At 38.2% G+C, this 25028-nt stretch overlaps 1 protein-coding gene across 1 annotated transcript in view; it reads left to right on the top strand.

Moving 5' to 3' along the window:
- Positions 1-259: 259 nt before the first annotated feature.
- The window catches only part of ROCK1 (Rho associated coiled-coil containing protein kinase 1), a 90496-nt gene continuing 65727 nt past the window's right edge, over positions 260-25028 (top strand). The window contains 2 exon segments of the mRNA XM_075706473.1: positions 260-865; positions 867-899. Coding sequence (XP_075562588.1) covers positions 806-865; positions 867-899 — 93 coding nt within the window. The 5' untranslated portion in view covers positions 260-805.

Below are 25028 nucleotides of genomic sequence, written 5' to 3'. Positions count from 1 at the left end.
CGGGGGCCGGGGCGGCCTGTGCGCGCAGCTGGCAGCCCTGCCGCTGCCCGCCCGCCCGGAGCAGGCAGGGCACAGCCGAGGAGAGGGGCAGCCTCTCCCCCCGGCCCGTCCCGGGCTCCCTCGCTCTGTGCTCATGGAAGGACCAACCCCACGGCGCTGAGACACGCCGCCGAGAGGATTTTCCAACGGATTTTTTCTTTTTTTTTTCCCCTCTCATTTTTGCCTTGTTGGTGTGCCGGTAGGCTTTTGCTTTTTTTTTTTTTTTTTTTTTTTTTTTTTTTTTGTCGTCGTTGTTGCGTTTCTGTTCTTGTTGCTTTTTTCTTCTGGTTTTCCGGCAAGAAAGCTGCACTTCGGAACCTGGCACCGACCCGCCGCCGCTCCTGCCGAGCGAGGAGGAGGAACCGCTACGCTGGCTCCCAGGGCGGCTTCCCCGGCTGGGAAAATGAGGTTGCTGAGACGCTGGGGCCCGAGTAGAGGAGGGAGGGAGAGGAAACCTGCTGCTGCAGAGTTGTGAGCAGCCCAGGAAAGTGCGTGCGTGCGTGGAGGAGGGGGGAGAAGCAGCCTCGTCCCCCCCGCCGCGGACTCCAAGGCAATCTCCGTCGGTTTTCTCTCCCCTTGGCGGGGCAGCGTGCAGGACTTGCCTCAGAGACTTCTATGATTGAAGGGATTTTGCAGGAAGCGCTCCTCAGCCTGGTGTAGGCTGTGTGGTTTCTCTTTTGTGCTCGCTTGTTCCTGTTTTTTACTTTTTCATTATTTTTAACCTTACTTTGCTCTGGAATAAGGGAAACTTTTTATCTCTGGAAACATGTCGACGGGAGAAAGTTTTGAGTCTCGGTTTGAAAAAATCGACGTGACTTTAAAGGACCCCCAAATCCGAAGTGAACGTGGACTGTTTGCTGGTGAGTAGGGAGCGCCGATGGGCCCCCGGTCCCGTCTCCCCGAATTTCTTACCCTGTGGGACCGAATCTCGCACTCGGGGCTGAGTCACCGCCCTGCTTAACTCCGCACTCCTGTTTTATTTACTCAGCGTTGAGCTGAGGGTGCGTGAATGTCCCTGTGCAGGGAGAGCAGCTTTCACGCCTCGGACTTGTCATCTCTCTCGCTTCATGCACCTTTCTTTTTTTCACCGACTGTCATAAGTGGGGGTGGATACTTCGTACAAAGGCGTAATTCGTGAGTGCCGGTCCTGTGTGTAAGCAGGAGACTGTAAATAGCTTTGATAGACCAATTCCATCTTCAACTTTTTTTTTTTTTTTTTAAAGAGTGAGGTCCTCTTATTTTGTAGTTAAGCACTGCAGGACTGACTTCAGCCTGTTTAGCCTAGATGTTTGCAAATGCTAACTAATGATGTGTAAAACACAGCCGTTCAGATTAATATGCCCTTACAGGTGGGGAGGTAGTCATGGCAGGGGTTTAAATGCATTTTAAACTAGTTGGTGTGCTAGGCCTGGGATAGAGGGCTGCTTGCTTATTGTTTCCCTACTTGATCATACCTGATGGTTCAATGGATTTCTCCAGTGCTGTCACTGTTAAAATTGCATAAGAAAGCAAACAATAACACTTCCTGACATAAAACCAACACCATTTGGTAGTTGCTTGACAAAAGTGGATGATATTTTAGTTCTGCTTATAGGAAGTACCTCAACAGCGTGTATGCCAAATCCAACGAATTTGTTTGGGATGTAGCTGGGTACTTAGATATGTCTAGAGATGCCCTTAAATAGTAGCAAATTGTAATTTGTGCTTTTATGCTGAAGTAGAGAATTTCTTTGCTTTGTAGCAAGTGATAAAAGTTCTTTAGTGTATTTTTTTTTCTGGCTTTATGTTGTCAGAGAGGAGAACAAGTAAATTGAATTTGTTCCTAGTATGAACTCTGACATTTGGGGCTGGGGGGGGGAAGGGAGGCGTGGGGGCGGAGATAGCTCTTAATAGTCATTCTTCATCTTCTGTTGTATGGCTCTTACAGAAAGCTTGCTTGAACATAAGGCGGTGGAGAGGTGAAAAGAATCTAATGAAAGAATCTGTACAAGTTCACAATATTGTGTGCTGTGTTTAGCTTATTACTGATTTGTGAGCTTCTGAAGCGTTGACAGGTCAAACTTGCATCCCTGGATCAAAGCAGAGCCTTGTGGATATTGTTGCCACAAGGGAAAATAGCACTGCATCTTCCAGTTAACTTGCTTCTTTTGATCTAGTTCACGTATCTGTCATCTTAGAACCACAGCTAATGAGAAGAGCTCTGATGCTTAGGATATACTGTGTCAATTTTGGCAACTCAAGACTGCTGTCAAATCCGACATTTTTATACCCTGCTTCTATTGATAGATGTCAAGAGCATAGATCCAATTAAGAGTCCAGAGTTTTAGATTAACCATGACTCAGTTTGCTAGTATGTGCTTTAATGCTGGCCGTACTATGGGGATGGACTTCCTGCAGTGATAGTAAGGAGGTCGCACGTATCAAACACGCAGCTGATAGTATCCTTAGCTGTATCCCTTCACCTTTTAATCAGTTTAAGGATTCAGTTATTGTAATCGTGATTTGGAGCTAAGCAGTAGTCAGTTCGGGAATGAACTTGTTGGGATCCTTCCTGTCATGCTTGTGTAAAGTTTTAGAACATGTGTTTGCATCTCAGATCTTAAGGATGTCTTTTAAAGTGAGAATTTTTTAAGAGTCTTCTAAGATTTTGGGGCATAACTTTGTGTATTCTTTTAAAGGCAGCTTCTTACGGTATATTAATCAGAATTACGTTGTCTTTTTTCTTGATAGCCCTAGTTACAGATACTGTTCTTTAATACCAATTAAAAAAGAAAGTGCTTTTTCTGAAGACATCAGCTGGTAGGTTAACTTCTTACATGTTTGGTCACTATATCAATGTGTCTGCTGGCTGGACTTTTGCTTTGTTTCATATCTTTCATCCTGAGTTGGTTCTTGGGCTCTTTTCTGTAGAAGCATTTAAGTATCCTTTCTAAAGAGTTTAAATATTTTACACCAGTTCTTAGTGTGATGATTCACACTACAAGCATCATTCTTGGCCAAGGTACTATTGATATATGAAATCCTTCGTAATCTGTGTGGATGTGTTTTTAAGGAAGGAGGGCTTAGGTGTAGGTGTAATTGATCTGCGCTTAAAATGTCTTCCAAGATGAACACCCCATTCCCCTCCCCCAGCCCCAGGTTAAAGAGGGAAACTTGTCAGTCTTTAGGACTGGTACACGTAAAAAGAAAATAAAATGTTTTTTGTGATCAGACTCCATAAAAAAAAAATCCTTTTTTAAGAAGCTTTTTAAATCTAAAACCTTTTTTTGCTTTGATGTTTATAATTGTTTTCACTTTTCCTGAGCAAAGGTGTTAGCTAACTGTGTGTCTCTGAGTAGTAATAGGTGAATAACTGATGCATAAACACTTCAAATTAGGCATCTGATATTCTATACATGTAGGCTTAAAATGTTGGAGTTCCTTTAGATTCCCAAAACACGCTTTTTTGGCTGTGTGAAGAAAAGTCTCGGCAGTGCCTTTAGCTTCTTTTATTATGTTTTTACTCTCTTTAGCTTTAATTTGTTTTGCTTCTCTTCTTCCCCATCAGTTTGTAGCCCCGGTAGACTAAGAGGCAGGCATGGAATAACTTTTAAATCAATTTTGTAACCATTCTGGGTTTTGTAAATGTCATAAGCTAGGTTCTGTATGCTAGAAAGATTCTAAGTTTATATGTGAAGTAGTATGAGAACACTAAGAAAACAAGACGGGGGGGCTGTTACAAAGGAAGGCATGTTACCGTTTCAGGAAGGTGTGGGAGAAGAGTGCTGACAACAGAGCAGGCGGAAAAGATACACTGAGGACTATGTAACTTCAATTTACATGTTGCAGGAAGGAAATTCGTAAAGTTGAGGTGCAGGAGGGAGGTGTGTTTATTTTTCCTGTTTTCTCTTATGCAACTGGAATAAAACCAGAAGAAAAACCCAGAAAACTGACGAAGTTGCAACTGACTCTAAATTTGTTAGTTTCTTTGGGGCTTCTGTGCCCTTGATTTCCCAGCCTAGTACTAAATCATAGCTAGACCATCTTTTCTGATGAGCTGTGAGAAGGCCAAAGCCGAAGTTCTGTGTAAAGCATGTGCCACAGCATAATGTGGTGCTGTTTCTCAAAGTATCAGGTACTAGGAGCCCTACAGTCCTGAAAAGATCTAATAAGACTGTAAAGGCTGCGTTAGATAGGTAGTCGCACTCTAGGGTGTGCAATGATCAGATACTGGTGAATACCATAGGTGTGCTAAGTAGAGCCAAAGGCAATATAAGTAACTAGCTATTAACTTGAGCTTAGTGTCTCATTAATGATATTAAGCAGTGGAAAGCAGTATTTAGTGAGTGCACTTCAACAATTTTGGAATAAAAACAGATTTCTTATTCCTCTGTGTTTCTTACTAAATCCTTGGGGTTTATGGGCTTCCAGTTTTTTGGAGAGTGGGGAGGGAGGGGTGTAATGGGTGAATGGATGGGGGACTTCTTGACCTGAAGCTGCCTATGCTTTTGATTAAAAAGTAACTAGTAAATTTTCATGAAAATGCTTTTTGGTGCTCTCTCTGCTCTGATACTAACTCACAAAGAGTCTTTTCATGTTTTAGGTAGACACTTGAGTAACTCAATTATTCAAGTACTTAGTCAATTACTTGAGTAGTTGATTTTTAAAACTTCAGACTTTTGACAGTCTTAATCTGCAAAGATGTCAAATGTTTCACTTGTTCAGCAGTTTGGCTTCAAGTTAACTGACAACAGTAAACACTGCATATGACAAACTTGTTTTATCTGGTCTCAAGAGGTTTCCTTTTTTGTTGCACCAAAAATACACAGGTACAGAGCATGATTCACCTGTTTTTCCTAGGTCTATTTCATATTCAGCTGGATGAATTCATGTTCATCTGTCTTGCGTAGGAAAAGGTGAGGTGATCTCCTCATCTTTGGGATTTGGAGTTCTAATCTCTGTCGTCACTAGACCTTTTTCCCCCTTCTGCTTAGCTTGTTAGAAAACACTTCTGAAGACCTTGTGGTTAGGGATCTGGTAAATAAATAAATAAATAAACCAAAGAAAAAGTAAAGAATATAACTCAAAGTACCTTTACTTCAGAAGTTCTTATTTATCAAAATAACTGTCTAAAATCACCTTCACTGAAACCACATTAACTATGCTTTTAGAATCTGAGTGATAAAATGCTAGAGGACCTTGGTGTCTGAGAAGCTCACTCATTTGCTAATGGACCTTATGCATAGAAAAAGCAGAGTTTGAACACTTGCAGATTTGTCAGCTTCAGAATGCTGTAAATTGTCTGGAGGTAGCTCAGAGTAAGGGGAAATGTCATGACTGACTGAATCTCTTTGGACACGTTTCTACCGTTCTTTAGATCCAAGTGCAAGGTCCTGTACTGTACTTGCGTTGGGGTGATCACCAGTATCAGTGCAGACTGGATGTTGAATGGATTGAGAGCAGCCTATGGAGGAGGACTTGGAGATATTCGGAGAGAATATCTAAATCAATCTCTATTCTGTCAGAAAGAGAGTTTTTACCAGGGCCTGTAGTGATGGGACAAGGGGCAATGGTTTTAAACTGAGAGTAGATTTAGATTGGACATAAAGAGGAAGTTTTGTACTATGAGGGCGGTGAGAGACTGGAAGAGGTTGCCCAGAGAGGTGGTGGATGCCCCATCCCTGGAAGTGTTCAAGGTCATGTTGGGTGGGGCTTTTAGCAACCTGATCTAGTGAAAGACATCCTTGCCCATGGCCATGGGGGTTGGAACTAGATGATCTTAAATGTCCCTTCCTACCCAAACAATTCTGATTCTGTAGTTACATCTAAAATAAGACTTCTGGCTGACCTAGAAATGTAATTCTGTGTATTCAAGTTACCATAGCCAAGCTTTATGTGTAAAAATATAATTGCAGGTTAATATTACCTGCTCATCACTAAGAATTATGAAATACGTAGGTTAATGTGAATTTACTGATAAAATACATAACTTGGTATGTTAATCAAAGGTAAAATGCAACTGCAAGTTGGCTTTGGAAATGCAGTAACTTGGTGGATTCTCATTTCAGGTTGCACCTCTTAGAAGACTTTTTCTAATATTCTGTAAGCCTCTAGAAAGTTAACAGTAGAGATGGTTGGGACTGTCAGAATGTTAGCATTTGATTCACAGTGTGTGGTAGGTTTTATACAGGAATAAGAGTTAACTTAGCCAATTCTTCTGCTCATAAAACTAGAGGCTGTAGGAACGTAATTACTTATTTTTCCTATGAAAAGTTTTAATCAAGAAGGATAATAGAAAGTTGATGGTAAGACACATTTCAACAAGAGGAATTAAAAAAAACATCCAAACCCCTGTAGTAGGTTATAAATGCTCTTTTCAAGTAAAAATATTTGTAAACAATGTCATTTTCCCTGGCAGCTGCAGAGTGTTTTAGTTTTTTGTTGGTGGTGGGAAGGAAGAGGGAAACACCTGGAATTTGTTGTTTGGACAAATTGAAAATCAACCTGTTGGTCTGTAAATCTTTGGCTTTGAGGACAATGATAGCTTCAGGAGCCACTCATTGAGAACTTAATAAATATTTAGAAGCACAGTGAGCAGATGATATTGGTAGCCTCACAGTTGCTGTTAGCAGAATTCCCTAGGACATACTTTAGTACTAAATAAGAGTAAAAAGCTCTTTTAGGTCTCTTACCATGGAATACTGAGATGTTTGTTTCGATACAGGATGTTTATCTTGAAATTGAGAGGTCCCAAAACATGTAATTAAAAACTTCTTTTTTTTTTTTTGTGGATGTTGCTTGATGCTATTTATTGAAACTCCTTTGTCATCAAGAAATTGCAGTTCCAAATAGAGATACTGAAAAACTGAACTTCCGTCTTTGAGAACAAAATTAGAGAATGGTTGAAAACTTTTCTGTCTCTGCCTTAATTTGTGTAGTTGTTCAAGCAGCAATAAAGCCAGGAGGATGATGAGACAATATTGTTAAAACTGCAAGCACTATGCAGACAACACCCAGTTATAGCTCATTTAAAACAAATGCAAATAATACCATCGTTTAGCTTTCTCGGTAGTCTGCTGAAATAAACACCCTGATTAATAGTAGTTGAACAAGAGCTGAAACTTCATCTTTGTGAAGAAGAAAAGAGATTTGGAGCTCTTCTTGTCCATAGTGTTTTGCTTTGCTGAGATGATTGGCTCTCCTGTAGTGTAATCTGTAGTCAGGTTTCTTCTTGGGCTTTTCAGTATTGATGTATACCCAAACAACAACATCATCAGAGTATAACATGCTGTGGTGCATCTTTACTTAGAGAGGTCTAGAGACTGTCTAGACAAGTGGCAGTGGCTTGGTCCGGTTAGCTACCCATGTTGCTAGGGGAGAGCAGGCACAGGATCAGTACCAGTTTCTAACTGGAGCACAGGTCAAAGTCTATTCTGATACTCAAAATCTTGTAAAGGATTGGCTTTAACTGAAAGATTGCCACTCCCTGTCAATATTTATACAATACAAACTGTCATGGGGACAGTAAGATCTCTTCATTAATAAGTCCTAATTTAAATCCAACTACTGATATCCGTATTTCAGCTTTCCCTCTTAAATTTCTTATAAGTATTCATTTTTCTGTTTCTTTTATAGGGTTGAGAAATATGTGGAAGTTTTCTTGGTTTCTTCAGTTGCATGGTCTGAGATGATGCAAAGACCTGATGCTTGGAAACCTCTGTAGAAAACACTACACAGACTAAGGCTTTATTCTGGGCTGTAGGTTGGAACTACCTAAATGTGCTTCTAGCTTGTGTGTTTCTGGGCTAACAGAACTTAAAATTGATCTCAAAATACAAGTGGAATACATACTTGTTTTTTCCTACAGACTTCATGAGTCATAATATTCACTTTAAAAAGAATATAACTAAGAAATCCTTGAATTCTAATAGATATGCAAATATTGAGTAATTATGTCTTTGTCTTTTTTTCTCTTAAAAGCTGTGGAGTATTCACATAGTGTTGCATTGTATTCACATGTATTAAATTTTCAGGTATGAATTTTTTCAGAGGAAAACTGGTACTTCTTGATAAAGTCTATTGATGGTAGATATCCACATATAAAATGCATTAATACAAGATGGCTGTTTTCCCATGTAGGCCCTGACTGCTATGAAAATATTGTTTCTATGGAGGCTGAGCTTCTTTTTTAGCAAAAAAAAAAAAAAAAAAAAGTGCTGACTACACAAAATTAAGTATGTCATCTGGAATGCAATTCCCAAAGAAGAGGCCAGAAGCTTCTCCTGACATCTGGAGATTTCAGCTAGGAAATTTTTCCCTGTTTGTGGTTGGGGAGGTTATATTTTTCAGAAGATGGTTAGTAGGTCTTGCATTATAGCTGTAATGGTTATTTCAAATGGGAAAATGTGAAGGAAGGATGGTCAGGGCATTCATCTCATACTAGCCACTGATAAATGATGCTATGCTTACTATTCCAAGAAAATGGCGATCTTGAGATAAACACAGGTTATTTTACATCCATATTTTGGTTAGAAGCTCCTAAAGAAAACTCAAAAATTTGTTTCTTCTCTCTAAATCAGTTACTTTGGAAGATGATTTACAAGTCTGCCTTTTTGATATTTAATACCATGCGCACAGTGAAAGTAAGTGTTTTGTTGAGTAGAAGTGATCGTTATTTCACAGAATGATTGAGGCCGGAGGGGACCTCTGGAGGTCATCTTGTCTAACCCCCCTGCTCTGGCAGGAACACCTAGAGCAGGTTGCCCAGGATGGCTTTTGAATATCTCAAAGGAGGTAGACTCCACAACCTCTCCAGGCAACCTGTAATTTTCTGCTTCTCAGCAGTATGTTCACTTGGTTGGTGCTTCATAGCAGAGAATAAAATTCACCTGAAGTAAACAGAAAATTCATCAGTACTCAATTTTGCATTTATTTGCAGAGTTCTCTAAGTGGCTTTTTTATCTAAGTCAGTAAACCTCTTTGTAGCCCAAATAATTTTTCTTCTAAAGTCATCTACCACAGAAGACCGGAAGGAACTTTCTGCATGGAGGCAATTGTAGATTTGGAGATTTAAGCATAAGGGTTCATATCTGAGGGGAGAGTTGCTGTGTATTGGCAAGCTCGTTAAATTTAGTTTGTGACTGCAGTTGAAACAGATTAGATGTAGAATTTTTCTGTTGGAGGAAAAAAGAAAGAGTTAATGCCTTGCTCTGATGTCCAATTTACACTCCAGGAGTGCCACTTCAGTTTTTCATGATTTTGAACTTTGGTAGCACTCTGTTTTCTATACCTGTGCGTGTACATCGTTCTCCTTCTAACAAGCAATGAGGGAGGCTGGGTAGGATTTACTGGCAATGTGGAAGACTTTTTGATAGTGATGGGGCAGGAACCTGTCCCTGGGAGATAGGTGAAGAGGGAGGAGGCTTCTGCCTGTGGTAGTAGCTGAAGTGCAAGGTGTCAGTACAACAAGCAGCATCTTCCTGGAGTATGGATGACAGAGTCCAGCACATTAATTCCACCACTGAGATCTAGGAGACCTTTGACTACAAGTGTGGAATGACTCTATGTTAAGGTACTTAGGAGGGGAGGAAGCCTCTCCAGCCAGGAGATGGTAAGAGTAGGAGCAGATGGGAAAGATTCTTCAGGGAGGAGTGAGACTGAAAGTAGGACAGTGAGTTTGTGCTGATTACACTTGCCCCATGCCTTTTCACAGATGCCAGGTTGCGCAGAACGGTACCAGGCATAGCATGAAGCTGTAGTTGAAAACAGAGGTAATACTGGTGCTTCACAACTTTGTCTTGATATTACGTGCTGGCGTCAGTGTTAGAGGTGGAATCAGTGTTAGAGGTGAGAATTTCCTCATGGGCCCTTCTTTTTTATGAAATCTTATTATACCAGTCTATTAGTATACTAACCTCTTCTTAGAAAGTAGTTGCCATTGTAGGCATGGAAAGAAGAATCCTGTCACTATTAAGCTGAGAGAATTTACTCTCCCCTTGCAAAGAAGAAGGGTTCTTCTGCCACTTCAATCTACCTGATAGTTCATTTATTGCTCTAATATATCTTCTGTGAGCTGCTGTCCTCCTCCAGTTACTGCTAAGTTCTTTGGCAATTAAACAATTGCAGTGTACCAATGATACGGTTTGTGGTGGTCTTGGGACCATTCAAACCTGCTATTATGTGCTATATATCCTCTTCTGCAGGAATTCAAGGTCAAAAATAGTGCCAGCCAAATGGTAGACTTACTAGGACTTGAAGTTTTTGCTCTGCTAGCACTGGCAACAATTGTCATGGCTTTTGAAATGGGAGCTATTGTTGCCAACACTAGCAGAGCGAAGATGGTGACGGAAATACCAAAATGCCCCCCATTAAGGGCTACAGAGTGAACGCTGAACTATTGATGTGATTGTGTGTTTTGTTGGGTTGTTTTTTTGGTTGTGGGTTTTTTTTTTTTTTAAAGTACACTGAATTTGGAATTGGAGATGTCATTAAGAAGCTAGGCTCTGTCTGTACAGAACAGATTAGTGTGCTTCCTGGAAGAGTTTTTGTCTTCTGTCTTTTACTAAAATGCGTGTGGCTATTTTAGCCTTTCTCATACCCCACAAACTGTTTTGTGCATACGGTTTCTGGACAAAGCATACCTTAAGGTGTTCGGAGATACTTTTGGCTTGTAAAATCAGATGGTTGGAGAAATCTTCAGAACTAGTCACACTGTGGTTCTGAAACAAGCTGTGAAGACTCTTGTTAGGAAGACCATATTCAGGAGAATTCTGGGTTACTTATCTAAAGAATAAAGTTGTAACACAAAGAAGGTCTTGCATTAAGTAACTTGCACGCTCAGAGCTGTTCACTGATTCCACTTGGCAGATTGGATTGGAGTAAGGAAAGGACTAAAAGTCTCTCTTGCTTTTAATTCTTGATGAGTGTAAGGTCAGAGAAGTCTTTGACTAGTTTTCTCCTTTTGTTTCTTTTCAGTCCTGAAATGCGTTCAGGCTCTCATAACAAACTTCTATCTGTCTTGATGCGATGTATACATAACACTATTTTAATCAGTAGTTTGGACTTGAGATGTAATCAAAGATGCCATTTAGAGCAAAAATTGGAGTGTTACGATGCTGGTGCTGCTGGAGCTGCTTTGGTTCTGGGACTGCAACTGCAAATGACTCCTGTGTAACTTTCTGCCTTCTGTACAGTGCAATTGATTTTGGCTGGCAGCAGGGAAGAGTCAGGATGACTGCATTGTTCTTGACCTTACCTTTTCTTTTGGTCATGACAACCTCCTCTTTGAGCTCCCAGCAAAGAGGGGTGTCAAATTGTTTTCATCTTCATATAAAGAATAGTTTCTATCATAGTTCTTGGTAAGTTCACGGGAAAGAAGGGTCTGAGAACCATGAATTTTAGGGGAAAGAAAAAAGGAATTTTTTCATATGCCCTTTTTCATTGCAGTTTGACAAACTGATAGACATGGTCAGGCATAAAAGAAAAGATTGCTTAAAACCATGTAGTTGCAGGTTGGGAAGTTTCTTCCCAAGTTTCTGGTGCACTGGGAGTAGAAACTTAATTTTTCAATTTAAGATTCAACCAGAATAGGCAGCTGAAGATTCTCCTTCAAATCAGGCTGTCTTGTGAGAGGTTGACTAACTGTACTGAAACAGGGCATCTTTAATTTTGTGTGTCTCGTGTGTTTCAACATCAGCAAGCTTACCTTCCAGTGGTGTTGCGTTACTCATATTTTGTGGGAGGAAGTAACAGTATTCAACAAAGGTGTATTTCAGAAACATTTTGATGAAATGGTGAGCTTTCTTCTGCAAGAGGAGTTATCAGTCAAGTCTTTAAATTTAATTTAAAAAAATTGCCTTATGAAGTGATGGGTTAGCAAAAGTGGCAGAAAATGAAATAAGTCTTTTTTTGAGTTTTTGAAGAATGACTTGCAGAAGTAATCTCATGTTTTCACAATATATTTACTTTCTCAGAGGAGTTGGAATCAACAATCTTTTTCATAACAATGGAAAAAGAATCTTTTTTTTAACAAGTAACTTGCAACTTTGAGCTAAAGCTCAAAGATTAGACAGTCTCCTGTAGATCTTGCTTGCCTTGGAATTGCATCATGATAAACAAATGGGTTTCAAGTATAATGAAGTGCATCTTATCCATCCTAGAGCTGTAGAAATGAGCTGTTTTATTAGTTAAGCCTACTTTCTTCATCTAGAAGAAAGTGGAAGCAGTGTTAACCAAAAGAGCTCATGCTTAAGTTCGGCAAGATACCTGTGTCCTCAGCTCTGCAAAACACAAGAATCACTTGATATTTTAATACAGAAGGGGCATGTCTATTATCAAAATCTCATGTTCTTCACTGTTCAGATCAGTTAGTTTCTGTTTCTCTTCTACTGCAGAAGAAGTAAAGAAGTAATCAAGTTCTGACAGAAAGAGGAGGAGCAACTAATTGGGCATATGACAAAATAATTTTGTCAGTAATGCCAGTCCTGTCTATTCATAGGCTCTCGAGTTAATTCTTAAACTTGTGCCATGGATATTTGCCTACCATAAATTACTTCATTCTTAGTAGTCTTTAAAAAATAAATGTTTATCCATTTGACTTTGACTTTCCACAATCTCATTCCATTTAAATACTTGTTTAAGGACCAATCAAATCTCGCCTCAAAAGGCAGAGAAGTTGAAATCAAAGTTGGTGTGCCATTTTATCCTCTTTTCTCCTACTTAGTAAACGGAATATAAACAAGTAGGGGGCATCAGTGCAATATCAGACTGTGATATTGTCCTTTTGTACTTTTGAATATTCGTAACTATAGAACACAAAACAGATTTCACTTATAGGGTGATGGTAGGGGACAAGAACCTAAAAAAAACCCCTCTTTTTGTAGAAGGAATTCTTGTCTGTCCATAAGATGTAAGTACAAGGTTTAGAAACTGAGCAGAGAAATTAGGAAGATTATAATTAAAGATGATTTTGGGGTTGGAATTGTTTGTTTGGCCTGTGGTGACTTAAGTCAGGGCTTCCTGATTTCTTCAGGCTTTTTCTGAGACTGTTTTGAATTTCTATTTCCTGCATCTAAAATAAGGAAGTACTTTTTTTTTTTTTTTTTTTAACCCTACTGATTTGTGGGTTTGATAGTGTGGAGGCAAGCTACTCTCTTTAAGAGACAGGGAAGTTTCACTGGTAATACCATGGTGTATTTGAAAACTAGACATCAAGCTTCAAGCACACATATGGCAAATATCAATGACCAAAACAACTCCACAAGAAGACGTTTTAAACTTAAGTCAAAAGGAAGGTGTGAGTCTGTTTATAACATACCGATGAAGATGTGGTGTTAAACTGTGCTATTTTAATATAAGCCATTGTTTTCAGACTCTTAAGTATTTTGAGTTAGAGTTGTATTTTCTTTAGTTACAGGTGTTCCCACAGATTAATAGGGCAAACTAATTTGTCTGAACATAGACTTATTGACTGCAAGATACTGTTTTTAAGTAAAGAAAATTACTTTCTCTGTGTATTAGTGTATATTAGTATATAAGCCCAAAAATTGCTTCAATGTAATAAGTAAATTTTTATAATACCTTAACTTTTTTAGTAGCATGGAAACTTTAATGTTCATAACATTCATTAGTCTCAAACTTTGTGTAAACCATGTGGTAGGGATTTATTGTATTTTCTAGGGCAAAAACTGGAGACAAATTAAGACCTTCATGTAATTCGATGCTTTTTATGGAAAAAGTTCAGTACTGCCTGTGAGCTCTGTTGTGCATGTATACAAAGCTGCTAAAATGAAGATGTATGCATTTTAAACTGCAGTTAAACTTACGAACTACTAAGTGTCCAATGCTCAGATGATAAGGCTCAGCTGTATAACAGGAGGCTGTTCCTGTTTGCCATAGTTTCCAGTAGTGTAATCACTGGAGGAAAAGGGGAAAGATCACTGAAATGTTCCATTGACCTAAATAGTTTAAGGGTTGTAATAAATAAAGTTCGTTAGTTGTCTGAAATAATTCTCCTTCTTGTTAGCCTTACGTATTGAGTAGGTAGAGTTTTTCTGCCTTAACAAATTCACGTGCAACTATTGCTTGCCTTTTACTTCTGAAGGTGTGCTTCACAAGTTTTCAGGAAAGCCTTTCTGTGAAAAGCTTCATTAATCACTTGAGACCATCACTAAATAAATGAGCTGGCTAGAAAGAAAAGATGTATGTTCAGCATATTCATGGTACTCTTTTATTTTTATATATATATATGTATATTTAAAAAATGCACACACATACATATGATGAAGAATACGAAGTCCTGGCATGCATTTTCTGTTGAAATAAAAACCCAAATTCAGTTGACGTACTCTAAGCTTCAGAATAATTGATAGGAGTTTTTGTTTTCAATACTGTGAAATTACAGTTTCCTACTCTAGGTTTTGCTAGAAGGAACTATGATGAGAATATTTTTATATGCTGTGTGATGTCACCAAAATGGCACAAGGAATTACCTTCATAAAGTTAGCTAATACATAGTTGAATTAGAGTTAATTTTAAAAAGATCTCAAAAGGTTTCTTGGTAGTCAATGGTTTTTACTCAGGCTGGCAGCCCATCACAAGTGGGGTCTTCCAGGGATGGATACTGGGCCTCATGCTGTTCAACATCTTCATAAATGATCTGGATGATGGGACTGAAAGCACCGTCACCAAGTTTGCTGATGACACTAAACTGGGTGGTGAGGTGGACACTTCAGAAGGGAGAGCCATCTTACAGGGAGACCTGGACAGGCTGGAAGAGTGGGCAAGTAAGAACAGTATGAAGTTTAAAAAAGCCAAGTGTGAAGTCTTGCACCTGGGACAGCATAACCAAAGAGCCCACTACAGGCTTGGGTCTGTGTGGCTGGGGAGCAGCCTTGCTGACCTGGGGGTCCTAGTGGACAACAGGCTCAGTACGAGTCAGCAGAGCACTGCTGCAGCAACAAAGGCAAATTGGATCCTGGGCTGCATCCCCAGGGGTGTTACTAGCAGAGATGGAGATGTGATTGTCCCACCCAGTGCTGGTCAGGCCATGTCTAGAATGCTGTGTCCAGTTCTGGTTCCCACAATTCAAAAAAGACACAGACGAACTGGAGAGGGTCCAAAGAAGGGTTGCAAAGATGATCAAAGGGCTGGAGAACCTGCCTTTTGAGGGAAGACTGAAGGAGTCTCTCTAGAGAAGAGAAGGCTCAGGGGGACCTGATCACAGAATTCAGTACTTGAAGGGCAGCTACAAGGAGGATGGAGGCTATCTTTTCATAAGGGGCAACGAGTACAAGTTGCACTGAGAGAGGTTTCATATCTACATAAGGAAGAAATTTTTTACAGTGAGACCAATCAATCACTGGATAACCTCCCCAGGGATGTGGTAGAGTCCCTGTCATTGGAGGTTTTCAAGATGCGACTGGATGGGGTGCTAGATAGTCTCATCTGGGCTCCCTTTCCCATAAAAGGTTGGAGCAGATGACCTTTTGAGGTCCCTTCCAATCTGAGCTGTTCTATGGTTGTGTGATTCTCAAGTTTTTGAGAACATAAGTGTACAGTGTTTCAGTGGTTGGTTTTCCCTTTATCTTTTTCTAGCTTTGGTTTCAAAGCATCAGGGAAGTTCTTGAATCAGTGCAACAATGTGTTTGCAGCAGTGCTGGTTAAGCACATTGTAATTACATAAATGCACAAATTGCTTTCTCAGCCATAGCTATCAAGGTCGCATTTTCTGAGGTGACACTACTGTACAGGATATGGTAGCTATGCTGAGCAGCACAGTGTTAGTGTCATTTGTCTCGCAGTGTCAGATCCGGTCGGAATGAAAAAAAAAGAAACAGGCTGAAGGAGAAAAAAAATCTTTAAATCTGGTGGTGTGAAGAGATGGAGGAAACTCAACCACAGAATGCATACACAACAAATCTAGTCTCTAAATGGACAAAAAGATAAACTGCTGTTAAGATATTTTCTTAAATATTTTTCATCTTGAATGGCAACTATAAATTGCAATTGTATCTGAATTTAAAAAAGAAAAACAGTAGGAAAAGCAGCTGCATTTCATACCTTTCAAGTGAAGATGAACTCTGGAAGGAGGAAAAAAAATATTCCCAAGATTTAAACCAGCAAGTTCAAATTTAGGTTGGGAAAAGATCTCTACTAAGCTAAGAGAAACTTGCAAAATGGTCAGGAGCTAGAAGGAATTCTTACACAGTAGGTCTCATGATGGCTTCAGGTGAGAAGTTGCTCAATTAGCATATAACTCTCCAAATTAAGAATTAGCATAGAATAAAGTTTTCAGTAAATGGGATGTAACTCTTTTTCATGAGTATGGCAGTAATACAGATAATTTGGATTATGAAAGATTGTTACGATATAGTCAACTGTAGCCACGCAACAGTTAAGTTTTACTGCATGAAGATAAGCTGTTTATTTGGGCATAAAATCGTGACTTCAATATGCATATCAATATGCTTTCAAAAGATAACTGAAGTAGTTGGTTGAGTCTGGTGTCTTTCTGATGGAGCCCTAAGAATTACAAAAAAAAAAAGTCTAGACTATGCTCTAATTTCAAGTGTATTTTTTTCTCAACAGATTATTATTCTGTAATAAAACTTAGAAGTGCTAGAGATACATTTTAGAATTTTACTTTTACAATCAGACAGGTGTTAGGGTGATCTATAGCAACAATCCCCAGGTCAGTGTCCGTCAAGAGTGAGGCCGCAGTCTTGCTGCAACAGCATCTTGTCTCTGTTTTGTAAATCAGCATCTAACACAGCTACTGCCCTTGTGCTACATGCAGTAGCACCTAGATATATGCCTTTTAAAATCTACCTTCCTTTTATGTTTTGGGTTTTTCAGGGCAGAGGGTCAGCTGCCATGATTAATGGCAAGAGATGCATTAGATGAAATAAAAATGCATCAGGAAAACTCAGTGGAAAGAGCAAATCAAATTGCAGCTAGTGCTTTTGGTCTTTTCTCAGTTGCAGTTATGTAAGGCTACTGGCGTCCTCCATTCACTTTTGAAGAAAGTAGCTGCTCCAATATCTGCTGTGCCAAACAGGCAAATTCAAGCACTGTTACTGTGGTGTGGCAAGGAAAAGAGGTTAAATCAGGATATCTGTTAGTCATCATTTTACTGTCTGTGCTCTGTTTGTATTTCAACTAGTTCAGAATGCCGTGTGTTGGTAGTTGACTCCTGACAGAACTGAAGATGTAAGCCACGTTTATCTTTTAAGACACTTAAAGGTATGCCTTTCCCTTTTTACAGAAAGTAGCAGATTTATTCTGAGGATTGGATAAAAAATATAAGCTGTGATATCTTATTATTGGCTTTGCTATTCTTAAGATCTTACTGCTGGCTCTTCCATACTTATTGATGGCTCTGGCATTTTGGTAATTAAAAATCAAAATATGTTTTTGACATGCTCACGATATTGAACAGTGTTTGGAACCAGAGTGAGTCAGGTTGTAGGATCTTCAGAAGATTTTCAGTTGTTAATCTTAACTTTTATGTAGAAACAGCATGTCAGAATTGAGAACTATTCCACTCTGCTCTTTTTCCGCATTTTCTTCCTCTTGTCTTCTGGACAGCCATGAACTTTCGTATTGGTGTTCAGAAGGAATAACTTGTCTGTTCATAGATAGGTTTGGTTTGACTCGATGTTAATCGTCTGCTGTGTTTTTATTTCCTTACGGCAATATGTACAAAAAAGAGGTATAGTCAATGGTATCATAAGTGATGTAGTCATCTTTCAATTTGCATTCTCATTTATAAAAATTGGCTTTTAAATGAATCTGTTAAACTGGACTAAGTGTCATCTTATCTTCCAGAGAATAAATGGATTAAGAGGTTTTTCGGTGAGGTAAGATTATGTAAGAGTTGAGATTTGCCATGTCATAGTTTGATAGGTAAAGGGACAAAATTATTAAGAAAGGACCAGTTCACATGCTTGTCCCTTAAATCCAAATTGGAAGGAGCAAGAAAGAAAACTCTAAACATTTGAATGTGAGATGATCTTAAAGTTGATGTACAGTGATTCAAAAAAGAGAGGAAATTCAGTTCTTTTTTTTTATTTTCTCCAAGTGGTATCTTGATTGAAGCAAGTAAGGGGGGGTTTGAGTGTGTTTTACATGATAGTATTAGACGAAATGCTGCATTGCTTGTCTTCTCTGAAGACTTTGTCTTAAGCATAGAGCTTTGCATCATGAACTACTTGTAATTTTTCAAGTGCAAAAGAGAGTGTGTCTCTGTTGCAGTTTTTGGTCCTTCTTATTTCTCCTGTCAAGCAAACAATTTCTAAAATGCAAATCGAAATGAAAGTGATAGGTCAGGTTTTTTAAATTATTTTTAAGGGTTGGTTGGTTGGGATGTGTAAATGTATGCATACATATACGTATACTTCCCGCTGTTAGACCTTCCCTAATGCCAAGTGGTTGGTTTTCTCCTTTTCTAAATCAAATTGCTTATCTGTAATTCAGAGTCTAGTTAACTTTAATAACAAAGTTTACTTCAATGCCAGTGCGTTTTGTTTGAATACCACAAAAGATGTAACTGTTTTCTTAATTTCCTCTTAAGTCTCTGAGACTAGGTAAGTATGTTCAGTTATAGAATGACCATGGTTGGTAACAAGCATCTGTTTCCAAAATGACTGTTTACATGCACGTATTTATGTAATTCTTCAGAAATGGATTTTGTGGTCCAGCAGGGGCTTCTGGAAAGTGAAGTGCAGGATGTCTGACAAAAGTATAACTCTGAATTCTTGAGACGATACTACTGCTCTTTAATTATGTTCTGAAATATCACTTGTTGCTATTTTGTAGTATTTAGAAATTAGGAACCTGCTTTACTAGGTGTTTTACAAACATAGAGTTTATATGAATGGGAGGTAGCAAATGCTACCTGACCTGACTGGACATGGCTTTTGAACCACTGGTTATATATGAATATATATAAATACAGTAGGTATCACTAGTCCCTTGGTTCATGTAGATTTCCAAGAAAGTAGTGCTTTTTAATGGCTTTTTTGAAAAAAAATTGATGCTGGAAAAATGCTTTCATAAAACAAATGCTGGGAAAAAAAAATCATATAGAAGTTGGATGCAAGTCAAACATAGCCTTTCATTAGCTTTTATTTTGTTTTTTAGAAAACATGTTTTCATCAGTTTTGCTCTCTGCTTAATGAGAAACTAAATGACAGCTACTCAAAATGTTCTGTGGGATGGAGGAACAGAAAATGTAATGTTAGTGTGCTCTGATTTGTTTCATGGCAGGCTTTTATGGCGTGACAAAAATATTGTTCGCCCTCATCTCCTGTAGAGATTAAGTTAATCAGCCCAAGCTCAGCCTTGCTCCCTTGTAAGGACAGGCAGGAGAGACTTTGACAAGATTCCATGACAGTGGCAATGGTCCAGACAGCCCTGGCTCTCTCTCCTCTTGGGCTAAGATTTGTTTTTTCCCCTCTTCTAAATCCAAAAGAAAATAATGCCTTTGGAGGACATATATCAATCTACTGCATCCTCTTTGGGTGGGGGATAGGGGGACGTTTTTCCCAAGTTCTGAAATGTTATGTAAGAAGAATAGTATTAGGGAAGAGTCGACTTACTCTTTCATATCACTGTAGCTGGAAGAGTTGTTTTTCAGCTATTTCTTAGCATTTTAGTATTTTTCATCCCTGCAATAGCAGTATATAAGCTTGGTGAAAATACCCAGTGTTCTAAAAGTTGAATACCACTGTTTTACGAACTTCTGCTGTCTGTGTCTCATGCTTGAGCAACTGTATTGGAAATGTTGGGACATACTTCATTTCTTGATATATGAAGTCAATGGCTCTAGTTTTCCACAGGCTTGAGTCTCAAGGCTTGAAAAGAACATAGACAAACTTACTTGCGTGTCCCTAAACGAACTTGCAAACCTAATCAATCACAACATTGCTGGGCCCTTTTGAAATTAAAAGTGTTGGATCCTACTAATGATTTTATAATACTTCCTTTCTTCCTCTAGTCTTGAAATACTGTACTTGTAAAGCCCGGGTAAACTGACTTGTATTGTTGCAGTGTTACATAGGATAAAATCCATACTGATTATCGTGTGAGAAACTTGCAATTGGAAAAAGCCACCCTAAGCTTCCATGGACAGCTTTGGTTCTCTTCTGTCATTTCAGTACTTAAATATGGAACCATGTTTTCGTGTAGGTTTTTGGTTTTGTAGTTACACCTCTCTTTTTTTACATGCAGTCCAAAGTATTCAAGATTTTAGTCATGGCAATACTATGGTGTCGAAAGGTTAAAAAGAGTGCTTAGAAGAGATTGGTTTTAAATACCGTTGAAGTATTTCTTGACCTGAAAGTAGTCACTATTAGTGGCTTGAAAATACGCTTACATCCAGTATTAATTAAAAATTGTGTTACTAATGGCATTGTCTGTACATGTTATATTTTTTCTTCAGGTGGATTTTGAAAAAGAGCATGTCTCTATCACACCTTTTTTTAATTGCTTAAAGGTAGTGGGTAAAATCATGTTATTGTAGGTTCGTTTATAAATATACATTGGAAAGCATGTTGTTCTAGGTCAATCTATAAATTTAATGCATTGGAATCTGGAAACAATTCTTTAGCAGAAGTGCTTTGCTTTATATTAGCAGTGCAAATCCCCGAAAAATATGAAAAAACTTGCTGTTTTCTTCCTGTTAGTAACAAAATCCTGTCAGTTCTGAAGAATCTTAGTACTTGGTGGTAGGAGTAACTTGTCTGTATCTAAAGTAATTTTCAGGTAATTTTTATTACCTTTTTTTTAAAAAAAAAAAGTTTCTTTAAAACCATTCTTGTGGCTATGTTAATTATGAGAAAAAAAGAATAAATATAGAAAAAATATTGGTTTTGTATACACATAAATCTTCTGTTTTATTGAGAGTTTTTCTTTTAATCAACACATGAAAAAGAAGTCCATGGGCTTTGGTAGGGTTTGCATTATGAAACTGCATAATGATGTACAAATTCTTAAGTAGTGTTAAGTTCTTGTTTAGTTGCATATTTCAAATATCTGTTTGACGTGTGATTGCTTGTGATGGAATGTTTATTGCAGAAATGCAGCTAAAGCTCTGACAGGAGATTGCACAATCAGAGAAGCTTCTCAGAGTTGATACTGTACTTGAGTTGTGCTCAACTTCCCATATTTTCTTTTTGTGGACTGTGGGTTGCATGTGACACTGAAGAAAGGCATATAGCTTTACAAATTACTATTTCAGTTTCTACAAAGTGTTTTTAGTATAATTCTTTCATAACCTTCATTTTTGGACTTCTGTCATGGCTATTCACCTCTAATTGAAAAAGTGTTTTGACTTGTTCTAGAGTTTTAGGGAAGAATTTCCCTTTTGATGAGGGGGTAGGGGAGATTTTGTGCAGTTTTTCCAGACTGCTGGAAAAATTATGTTCTCACTCTTTCTTGGAAAGTTATTCAATTAATTGTCTGCCCTCTGTTTAAAAAATTAAGTACTTTTTTTTCTTTCTCTCCATTTGTCTAGCCTCTGTCTCCAGTCACCGTGTTCTTTCTTGTGGGCTAGATGGTATTACTAGTAATGGAGGTGGTTTTTAGGTTGTTTTTTGTTGTTTTTTTTTCTTTGATACAGCTTTTTGGAGAGGCTTTTCTAAAGCATAGTTATTGAACTCATATAATCTCCAGAGACTGTGGTGTTGAGGCTAAAGATAGAACTTGCCTTTTTATTGTTTTATAGCTTATTGTTTATATCTGTAGTTAACACACAGTTTTGTTTGCAGCAAATGTAATCCATGTCAGGTGACAACGAATACTATATGGCTGATGAAGTATTGTTGCTTTATAGAACAATTAGTTAGTTACCTTTCCACTGACTTACGATGTTGCAAACTTTGCTGGTAATGTTTTTTGGTTTGTGTGGGGGTTTTTTTGGGTTGGTTTTTTTTCCCACAGCAGAGAGAACACTTTTCAGACAAAGGTACAGTGGGGCAGCTAGAGGCAGCAATTAAGCTATTGATGGGAGAACTTACTCTACTTTTACCATAATGTATTAAGCTAAGAGATCTAAAGTTGCTTTGTATATTAAACAGCTTTTACAAGAACTAAGGCAGTTTTTAGTTACATTGTTTGCAGTAAGGTATTATGTTTCTTCTTATGAACACACTGGTATCTTGCTAATTCCCATCTTGTCCAACTGACAAAGGCTTACTTCTTGAAATCTGGCTTCATGGATACCTGCCTGGAAAAAAATCTGAGAGGCAGACAGCAATTTCCCAAGCAACAGATGTGGAGGGGGTTCTGTTTCCTTTGCTAAATACCACTATTTCTTAATGGCTTTCCTTTCCTTTCATTGAAGTCTTTACCTGATTCCTTGCAGGCTGCTGACCAAAGAAGCCTAATCTAAGACTTTTGAGGTGGGACTGGAAGTTTCTCTTTAGTCTTTCATATCTCTCATCTCTCTGTCTTCTATAGCACTTTATTGAAGGGAAGTTATGTATCAGTATGTGCATCCATAATGTTAATTTTTATCCATCTTACTTTTGCATTCTAGTGAGTGTTCCTTAGAGTGTTGACTCCCGTTGGTCTAAATCAGTTACTATAAGTGTGTGTGTTTAAAATGAAAGTGTTAGGACCTCTCAGTGAGAAGCGGTAGATCTATATGTGCTACCTGGGGAAGAATCTGTCCTCCCAGGGTAACCAGAAAGCTGTGGGGACCTCAAGGGAGTTTTGGTGATGTAATTTACAAGTGAGATTGGGCGCCTTTTTTTTTTTTTTTTAATTTTCTTAAGTAGTTAATTTACATTTTAGGTAGGGGAACAGGGCTTGCCTTTATATTTTTGGTGAATATGATAACTTTGAGAACTCAAAAGGGTGTGAGGTCACTTTTTTCCCCCACAAGGTATTTCTGTGGATGGTGTTACACTGCTGTATGTCAGGTTGGCTCCTCATCTCCGGTTGCAGCTGTTACAGTAGCTGGAAACTCTAGACCTATGAGGCGCTTCCTAATACCAAGTGCTGAAGTCGCTGTGGAATGCTGCGTCCATGGTGAAAAACATCAGTCAGTTCTTTAACTACCAGTACTCCCTCTTTTTTTAACACTATTTAAATATATATGCCTTAAACGTACTTGCGTTCAACACATTTAATACAGCTTTATTGAAAAGGGCAGTTTTAAGAAGCTGTACTTACGCTTTATTTAATCCTAGCGTAAGACAAATATGGCTTGATAAATCATTTAAACCCTAAAGTATGCCATCTATTTTCTTATTTTCTACACATTAAAATATCAAGAATCTGTGTAGTCCTCCAATAGTTACACAACAGTTTTAGTCTTTTTATGTAAGGTATTCTGTTGACGGCAGAATGTGCCACATTTGGTATAGAAGCTTTGTAGTTTGTAAAACTTGCCCACAGAGCATATCAACCCATGCAAGTGAACCTTTTTCAATGAAAATAGGCTGCAAGTATCCAGAGATCTCACTTGCTGCAGAATGAAATAATATAATTTGACTTAACAGCAACAAAAGCTGATTGCTATTACACATCTCCCTGAACTATTTCAAAACAATATCTATTCTACCTGTTTCTGCATAAATTTTCCTGAAATATATTCTTGGTGATATTTTGGTCTATATTCTTCATCTTCCTTGAAGACACTGCTCTCTCATATGATAGTTGTTCTTAAAGATGTAATATTAAATGAAATTAATTCTGATGCTAAATTGAAGTAATAAAACACTAATACAATAAATTGAAGTTTGGATGTAAAGACTATTAACCACAATAAAATATCCTACTGTAGTGAAATTAGCGTTGTAATTGTGTAATTGTAATTAGTGTTAGAAGTTTGAGTTTGGAGGCAAAGAAAAACCTCACTGAAATACATTGTCTGGAATGCATCTTCAGACAATGTGAACTTTCCATAATTTTAGGCATAAAACAGTGCCTTGAATAGGTGTCATTCAGAACAGATCTATGGATCCAAGGTTCCTGCATTTAGTCAATGGACAGAGAGGGGCCCTGGTGTGAAGGAACTATGACTTGCCCTCAGTTTTAGCAGAAGCCTGAGGCTTGTAGGTTCTCTGAATTATATGTGTACTGGATACTGACAGTACTCTTGCGTGCTTACAGTATATGAGTTGGTTTCACACATTTGCACTGCATTTTGTTTTAGTTTGTTTTAGGAGATGTTTCAGGTGGTAGGATTCATTGCTGCAGTGGAAAAACAGCAACACCTGGAAAAACTATGTGCTTGTGAAAGAACATTACTACTTGTGTGTATAGCTGTCTGTAGACTTGCACCTGAGGTTTCCTTCAGTGCTAATTTGAGTGTTAATAATATTGAGAGGGCTGCGGACTCTGGTGTTAGTGACAGTGTGCATTTTGATATATATTTGTGTGTGTTTCAATATATATTGAGATATCAATATTAATTCATAATTTACTGAGTCATGTAGTAAGTGTATACTCTAGGAATTTGCCAGTAAAAATGTTGAACAATTGATGTTTGAACAGAATGTAAGTACATGTACTTTATATGTGTCACTACACAGAATGTGATAAGGCTGAAATTTGCAGCTACACATGGAATAACTCTTTAAAAAGGCTGAAATGAAAGCAATAATGTGTACTGCTTTGAGTAATCCTGTCTTGAGGTTTCAATATCTCCTTATTGAGATTTTAAATCTTTACTGGGTTCAACTCTTAGCTCTTTACCGAGTTAAAAAATATTTATTTGGGAAAGGCTATGTATTTAACCTAAATTTGCAAGAGCTCTTTATGAGTATTGTAAGATACTAAGAAGTAATGAGCTCTGTAGAATTGTATCATGCTGGCAGCAAGAATGGGCGATGAATCAAGTGCCTTGTACTTAGGCTCATATGTCAGTTTGTATGCTTTGCCTAGTCTAACAATGTAATGAAAATTCTTCAGTGAAGTGTCTTAACTCTGTCTACATTGACTTGTCTGCTTTAAAGATGAAGTACTAAATCGCAGTTTTCTGTTCTCTGGACAGCAAAATAAAT

Source organism: Pelecanus crispus, chromosome 2 (assembly GCF_030463565.1).
Source record: "Pelecanus crispus isolate bPelCri1 chromosome 2, bPelCri1.pri, whole genome shotgun sequence".
NCBI classification, from domain to species: Eukaryota; Metazoa; Chordata; class Aves; order Pelecaniformes; family Pelecanidae; genus Pelecanus; species Pelecanus crispus.
The sequence above is the reverse complement of the archived record's forward strand: the minus strand, read 5'-3'. Positions and strand labels throughout refer to the sequence as shown.